Raw genomic sequence first — 7778 nt, forward strand, 5'->3', positions numbered from 1 at the left:
GGGATCACATTCTTGTATTAAACAAAAGGATTAGAATCCTCGTCATCAGTTTCATAAAAACATGTGACTGATAGTTACTCAAGATAAACCAATAAAGAAACACAAAGAGACCAAACCCAAGTTGGTCAGTTTTTAACCCACCACACCAGATTTCCACAACCCTAAGTCACCCCACCAATGGGCACCAACCACATCTTATAAGAGATTCCAGACTCCACGAAACCCATTCGTTTTCAGTCGTAAGAGGCTGCGCACATCCCTGCTTGCTCTTGTTACATTGAACCCTCAATTTTTTGGAAGAAAGCTTATAAAATCTTATGGTGGCACATAATATCTCTATAAGCATACGGGTCGTTTAAGTATCTGTATCTATCGAATCTTCTACGTCTGCAATTTCCAGTTACATTCATCTTTTTCTTTCCATTCTCTCCTTCCTCTTTCCTAGAAACTCTTGCATGACCACCCAAAAGTCTTTATATCCGTACCTCTATATAAACCCCACTAACCAAAGTTGGTTATAAATCCCCACGTTCCTGCTCAGTCTGCTCAAAGATTCACTATTTTCCAAAACATTTGTTCGTGTACCTTTTGCGTCTGTCGCCTCTTTAGTGTTCGATAATTGTCTCAAAATGGATGTGCTAGGGGTGAACAACCGGAGCCCGAAGCAGAGCAAGAGAAGCAGATCTTCAAAAGGGGTGAAGGTGGTGTACATATCGAGCCCCATGAAGGTTCAGACTAGCGCCTCTAAGTTCAGGGCACTTGTGCAGGAGCTCACAGGCCGAGACTCCGATGCCGAGCGGTTCATGGAGACTAACGGTGGTGATGGTCATCACCGTCATCACAAAGTTCCTGAGTTTTCTCATGAGAAGCAACTCAAGGAAGCCGATCGTGACCATCTTGTATTCCCTCACCATCAGATTCCTTTCTCGAATTCGATTTACGAGCTTCCGAATTTCTCCGACTTTTTGTTTGAACCGTTTACTGGGCATTATGAGCTCGATGCGCTGAGAAGTTTTGATCAAGTTTAAGTTTTACAGCTACCATTCTCTTTGTAATTAGCGACAAGTATATATTTTTTTCCATTTATTATACTACTTTATTTATTTATATTATACTACTTTTGTTTATTTATAATTCCTCAAAGCAGTTCAAGTTTATGGTTTCACCATAGAATGGTTCTTATCAAATTCTTATTTTTTTTCTTTTGAGGATAAGAGCTACAATGACAGCTCTCACGTTGTTGTCATTAATGAAATTATAGAATATAAGACCTCATAGCATAAGAATACTCTAAAACAATATTAGAAGACACTACATCACCTAAATATTCTAACGGTTTTACAAATTTGAGGACAAATGTGTTCTTGATATGGTAAATATTCAAATTCAGATCAAATAGAGCATTTGTCTTCATTCACATAACAATGTTCTCGATTTTGTAATTGGGTGGTGTCTTTTGTGTTGAGAAAAATAATTACATTTCACATAATGTTTTTTTACAAATACAAGAACATTTGATTAAAACTTTTGTAATAATTGTTTATATATTGTAATTACAAAGTCTGCACCAAATTTACAGAGTTATGACCCGTTTTACAAACAAAGGACGAATGTTTTATCGGGATGATAAATTTTCAAATTTAGACCAAATAGAAATGTCTTCATTCACGTAATAAGGTTACCGGTTTTGTAATTAGGTGGTGCATTAATTAAATTTGTCACAACGCTTTTTACAAATACAAAGACATTTGATTAAAATTTTTGTAATAACAATCCATATGTTATAATTACGATGTCTAAACCAAATTTACAGATCTGTGATCTATTTTACAAAATTGGGGAAGAATGTGTTGTTAAGATGGTAAATTTTCAAATTTGGACCAAATAAATCATTTGTCTTCATCCACGTAATATGGTTCTCGATTTTGTAATTGGGTGGTGTTTGGTGTGTTAAAAAAATAAACTTCGTTTACAAAATAGGAATGAACGAACCGCGAGAAATTCTGAAAACTAGATTCTCGTAGCTTTCCAATCATATATTATTTACGTTCTGTTCATCCCTAGCTTTTCACAAAGCTCTGTTGACATTGCTTGAACAGAAAAACAGAATTTCTGATTTCGCAGTTTTGCATGTATGAAGCTTTCAATGCTTGCAAATGGGGCGTGTAGGCCGCTTTGCCTATGCCAAAGTGACGTTTTAGCTCATCTAGGATGAGTTTGTATAGCCTTCAACATCTCAGACAATTGGTTGAAATAACGTAGTTTGTGATCTAGTATTCGGATCAACAAACTTTGGAATTCAAAATCAAAGACTTTTGGTAACTCTAATTCAGTATGACTAGTCATATGTATGTGGATGGTTGGTAGTGCGAGGCACACTTGATACCACTATCTCCTTAATTTCATACGATCCTAGACATCACACTGAGCTTGAATGAGCCTAGTTGATAATTGATGATGGAAAAATCCGTTATGTGTGTAGAAGACTTTACAAATCCAATACTTTGGATTGAATGTCACATTGCAATTCTCCAAGAGGACTCAACAATATCGTGCGTCTTCTCCTATTGGGAAAGACGAGTTCGGCTCAATCTTGTGCTTTGGATTGAAGATGTTAAGTTCTTGTACTTTGGATAATAACATGCCATGCCATATTTTAAGGATGATGTGATTCAATACATCACTGTGTATAGATTCGAAGTTTCGAACCAACTCAAAAAAAATTCACTACTTAATTAGTAAAATTCATTGAAATTGTGCCAAGATTATATCGTGGTATTTAATGCACTTATGAACTTCTTTTAACATAACCATTATTTGTCAGTGCTTGTGAAATTTCTATAACATACCTATTTTGATTTTCTTTTCGATGTTCATGAAAGTGCTTTCATAGCAATTTTCTTGAACCAGTGCTCTGTCGATCTACATCGATAACATAGTTCGTTAATAGCTTTATCTATTTTGATTGTTGGGTTTCGAGTTTTGGGAGCGTGGCCACTACGACTGATGTCGCCTCCCCCTCTTGTATGCATATTAGCACAGCCTCTAGGGCTTTTGTCGTGAACCATATTGCTTTACCGCACTAAGAGTTATTCCATGTGCGCAGGCTAAATACATCCATTCCCTTTTTCTTTAGGGGCCTTTTAATCGACGAATCGACAATGTGTATAGTCAAATAAATGGATTTCTTGCCACTTTACTACTAACTCAAAGAGTAGAGTTGTATGTATATTTGAAGAAACGCTCCATAAATGCATCTCATAGTATTTTAGGATCTTTACTCTTTTGCACATACTGTTGTTGAAGGCTTTTACCGATGTGGCACCTTAAATTCTTAAGCGCAAGAGATTTTTTACTCCGCATTTAGGTTGTTACCCTTAGAGTCAATAATTGTGGTGTAATCCCTTCCAATGAAAGGTTCCATGTAGACAACCCATCAATGGCATTTAATTTGTCGTGTATCCATGATGTCAAATTTCGGACAAATGGGTTGGAAGCTAACCCAAAAAGAAGTTCGATTAGTATCAATACACGACTACTAATTCTGAGCATTTAAGTCAAGACCAGGGTGCAATATGGTCACTTGATTTAATGCTTTGTTGTGAAAGTATTTTATCACCGACAATGATTTGTCTTTTGGATTAAACGCACGCAATCCGAACCCGTGAACTCTCTTTGTTACGAGGCCCTGGTAACTCTCTTTGATACGGGATGTTTCAAGCAAGTAGAACGGAGTAGAAGAAGGGAGAGAGAATCTCCCCAAGTTATTTGAACTTTGAAATAACTTTGAAAATTAACTTTAAACTTACCCGAAAAACTTCAAATAAAATAGACGTCAGAAGCCGAAATTTCGGTCAAGAAGCTTGACTGGAGGTGGCTGGAGACGTCAGACGAAGCACCAGAGGTGGCCAGAAAAAATTGACAGGGCCGAGGAGCTTGCCGGAGAAAAAAAATAGGACAAGGATTTTCTTATGTGGTAGTGCTATCAGCTCAAGAGCATTGTGATAACGTGTTGTAAAGAAACGTTAAAAATAAAGAGAGATAGTAAATAAATCAAAGATTATCATCTTTACTTATTGATAAGAGCTTCTTTATATAAGAAACTATATAATACCTTTTAAGTATGTAGAAAGAAACATAATCTCATACTAACTCGGAAACTTATCACTATATGAAATCATGATCCCTAACTACATTAGAGAACAAGACACACATATAACGAATATCCTAAAACAATTATTTATTTATTAATCCACAAGTGCCTCTGACCTTCACATACTATTGTAAACAACCTGAGATTAAACTTAGACATAACTGTTAAAAAATGTCATAAAGGCATTGAGATTCTATTAGTAAAATAAGATGTCTAATACATTTTCAGGCAAAAAAAGATGCGACTGCAGGCTGAAATCAAGTAGATACATTTGAACCCTTCAGCTATAGCCAAATGTAAGTTTTGGTTGTCCTGAGTATCTTCCCAATCGAAATTTATAGACCACCTTACCACGTTCTCTTGCTCTCATAACTTTTTCTACGATGTATAGACCATAGTAAACATAACACAAACCCGAAGAAAGTTTCAGCTTACGAATCACCCTAATAGGAGTTCCTTCTTCTTTGCTATTATTTAAAGCAAGGTTTCCACCTTTAAGTTTCTGATTAGTTGGTTCTGTTGTCTCAAAAGGACAATTTCCGCCTTCACCAGAATAGATCAATGTATCAGAAGATGGCATATTGTTGGAATAACGACCAGAATCAACAATACTTGTTGCTAAAATTCTCCCGTCTTTCCTCCTGAGAAAGTCGATACCACGTAAAGGTTGTCGATGCAGACCGACAATAGTTAGTTGAGCTCTATGTCGAAACATATCGCCCACTTTTACTCCTCTAATGCTTCCTATTTTTCTGATCGTGTTAACCCATATTCCTTGTTCGTTTAGATGCCTTGCCACTTCAATGTAACTCCAACAATTATGTTTGTTGGACTGGTTTACTATCTCTTCGTATGCATTCAAAGCTTCCTTGACCTTCCTACGATCTTCATCTTCCACTTCCACTTCCAAAGCCTTTGCAGAAATACTTGTTCGATAAATGTTGTGATGGTCTAACAACTGTTGAGTCTTTCTCCGTAAGGAAGAATGGTTAACATCCTTACTAGAGACTATCTTTGGAGTGTGTTGATAATTCTTCCTCAAGTTCTGTTTGTCTGAGTGTAAGATATGTAGATTCTTCTGCTTCTGATATTTTTCTTCCAAATTAACATCGTCCTTAACAAGCTTTTCTCCTACAACCATTCTATTAGGTTGAGGATTAATAATAAATGGTTCTCGCTTCCTCTTAAGTCCCTGATGGTTAACTCCTAAATACGTGGTTGTCGTCTAAGAGTGCTTCTTCAATACTTCTCCAGATGAGGGGAAAATTTCTGCAATCATCAAAACTTCAGCATATGTAAAAAGAATTTGTGAAAAAGGAATATGTATTTCATCAATCTTCGTACCTTGATTTTCTTTTGAATGATCAACCAGTGGATCACGGTCTTCATGTTTCCCTGTTTGCACTCTATCTAAGGATCCACACCCTTTAGGAAAGTTTGCAACATCGTTCACTCTTGATCTCTTTGAGACTGGAGAAAATAATCCATTCTTCACAGTCTCGCGTACTTTCAAAATTGCCATAATTATTTTCCTTTTTTTTTTTTTCTAGACCTATACAGACAAAAGGTTAGTTCAAGTATAAATAGAAAAAGTTGCTTAAAGTATATTAATGTATTCTCACTACGTACCAACAAAACTCGCTTCATCAATCAGAATGGAAGAAAAATGATACGTGTATATCTATAAACAATGCAATAAGTTTATTTATTAAACAAAAAGAATATATGATCAGACCATAGAATTACACACTACATCTCACCACCTTATGTGAACAACTGATCTACCATAATTCATGACATAAATTATAAGAAAATTTCATTCAAAAGTGGGATACAAGTGATCTAGCTAGCTAGTGTTGTCCAATAATGTACTTATCTAACTAAATTCAAAGGAAGAGGCCGGCTTTGTTAGCTAAAATCGCACAAATCACTTTGCTCACACCCCACATTCTCTTCACACCCCACTTATATAATTTTAATTGTAGGTCTACTTTATTCACCAATTAACAATACCTAAAAAACATTTTTCTCAATTCTATTTTGTTCACCCTACATTCTCTTCATATATTTTGTCAAATTCAAATTTGCTCAAGGTAAATAAAATCACCAAGTGAACAAAAATTCACATGAAAGTATAAATCCAAGTTAAAGAACAAGAAAAAACTCTCAAATTTAACAAGTCAATAGTAATAGTTGATATCAAGATGCACAATATCTATAAATATATCTCTAGTAGCAATGTCTTCCATACTTCTAAGTTTCTTCAACTGATCTATCTGTTGTCCATGAAAATTTACATATATGCAAAGTCGACATGAGAAATAATAAGTAAAGGGCTAATGAATCATCAACAAAGAAAAAAAAAATAGCAAACAATTTACCTCATCTTCAGGTTAAATGCTAGTGTCTTCAGACTCACGACCGAATATGATAAATCTGGGTTAGAGTTATGAAATTTGTGTTCATTCAAAAACAAAAAGATAAAAAAGAAAAAGTAATTTTTTTTTTTTGTAATTAGTAACAACTTATTGTTCCTTGCTGTAATTTTACATCATGATATTTTGGTATTTCAATAAATCAACGTGTGAGGTGAGCAAAATGGTTTGTGAGGTGACAATAGACACACCCTTTTTTTTAACTAACTTCAAGTGATTTTTTTTTTTAATTCAATTGATAGAAAATATCAACAACGACCACTCTTGAGAAGTCTAAAGGATCCCAAGATCACCTATTATAAATCGATGCTTAGGCAGTATGTCGATTGCACATATATCTATTACTCTTAAAATTTCATAGCTTAGAACTACCACGTCTTGATCGATAGGAAGCAACAAAACTTAGCCCATCAATATATCTGCCTAAAGACCTAAATGGTGTATATCGGTACCGACAATATTAAGTTAACTGGAGGAACAGGGTCGAGGCCCACTACACCCACCAAAAGAGGTGGAACAAAAACTAAAATAAAATAAGGCTTAATACAAAGCCCAGACCTAAAAAGACACAACCCTAGTCAAGACGTCAAGCTTTAGTTGTCGCCGCCATGCCTTCGTCACGCCTATAAGTCCCTAGACGCCGTCACCAATGGAAGCAAGATGACCCCCTCTTCCACCATCGTCCCCAGTACAATGACAAAATAACCACTAGCCTTCGCGTCTCTTCGTCGACCGGACCCAAGCTCCACCAAATCGGCAGAACTGAAGTCCACCTCCAATCCATCCAGCCAACCACCATCGATCAACAGAAAGGGGAATCCAATCCACCAATCAACTACAACAAGGCTACAATCGATCTCAAAAACACAGCACAACACTAAGCTTGCGATCTCGACAAGGTTCAAAACTCCAGAAAAGGTCGATAGAGACCCCTCCCTCTACCCCACCCGACCGCACTAACCAGCAGTTATCTAAGAAATCCGAGTTTTAAAGACTAGAAATTCAAAACTCAATCATTAATCTCGACCAAATGTAATACATATAAAGCAAGCTACGAATATTCCGGAATCAAATTTGCCAACCAGCAAATTTGATAACCAGCAATGACCATCCAATCAAGAGAGAGAGAGAGAGAGAGAGAGAGAGAGAGAGAGAGAGAGAGAGAGAGAGAGAGAGAGAGAGAGAGAGAG

The 7778-nt window shown here is 36.1% G+C and overlaps 2 protein-coding genes across 2 annotated transcripts; one reads left to right on the top strand and one right to left on the bottom strand.

The window, feature by feature from the left end:
- The first annotated feature begins 629 nt into the window (after positions 1-629).
- On the top strand, positions 630-1028 carry LOC101292354 (sigma factor binding protein 2, chloroplastic-like). The gene has a single exon (XM_004308523.1). It carries the CDS (start codon positions 630-632, stop codon positions 1026-1028), a length of 399 nt encoding a protein of 132 aa, XP_004308571.1.
- A 3405-nt stretch (positions 1029-4433) lies between these two features.
- LOC101292646 (YDG domain-containing protein At5g47150-like) lies at positions 4434-5675 on the bottom strand. The gene is made up of 2 exons (XM_004308524.1): positions 5498-5675; positions 4434-5284 (listed from the first exon to the last, which is right to left on the bottom strand). The coding sequence occupies exons 1-2, from the start codon at positions 5673-5675 to the stop codon at positions 4434-4436; spliced, it is 1029 nt and encodes a 342-aa protein (XP_004308572.1).
- Between the last annotated feature and the right edge of the window lie 2103 nt (positions 5676-7778).

Source organism: Fragaria vesca, linkage group LG7 (assembly GCF_000184155.1).
Source record: "Fragaria vesca subsp. vesca linkage group LG7, FraVesHawaii_1.0, whole genome shotgun sequence".
In the NCBI taxonomy this organism is placed as follows: Eukaryota; Viridiplantae; Streptophyta; class Magnoliopsida; order Rosales; family Rosaceae; genus Fragaria; species Fragaria vesca.

Coding starts and splice junctions, on each gene's coding strand:
- LOC101292354 (XM_004308523.1), top strand. CDS start 630: ATGGATGTGCTAGGGGTGAACAACCGGAGCCCGAAGCAGAGCAAGAGA.
- LOC101292646 (XM_004308524.1), bottom strand. CDS start 5,675: ATGGCAATTTTGAAAGTACGCGAGACTGTGAAGAATGGATTATTTTCT. Junction 5,285..5,497: donor TCATTCAAAAGAAAATCAAG/GTACGAAGATTG, acceptor GAATGGTTGTAG/GAGAAAAGCTTGTTAAGGAC.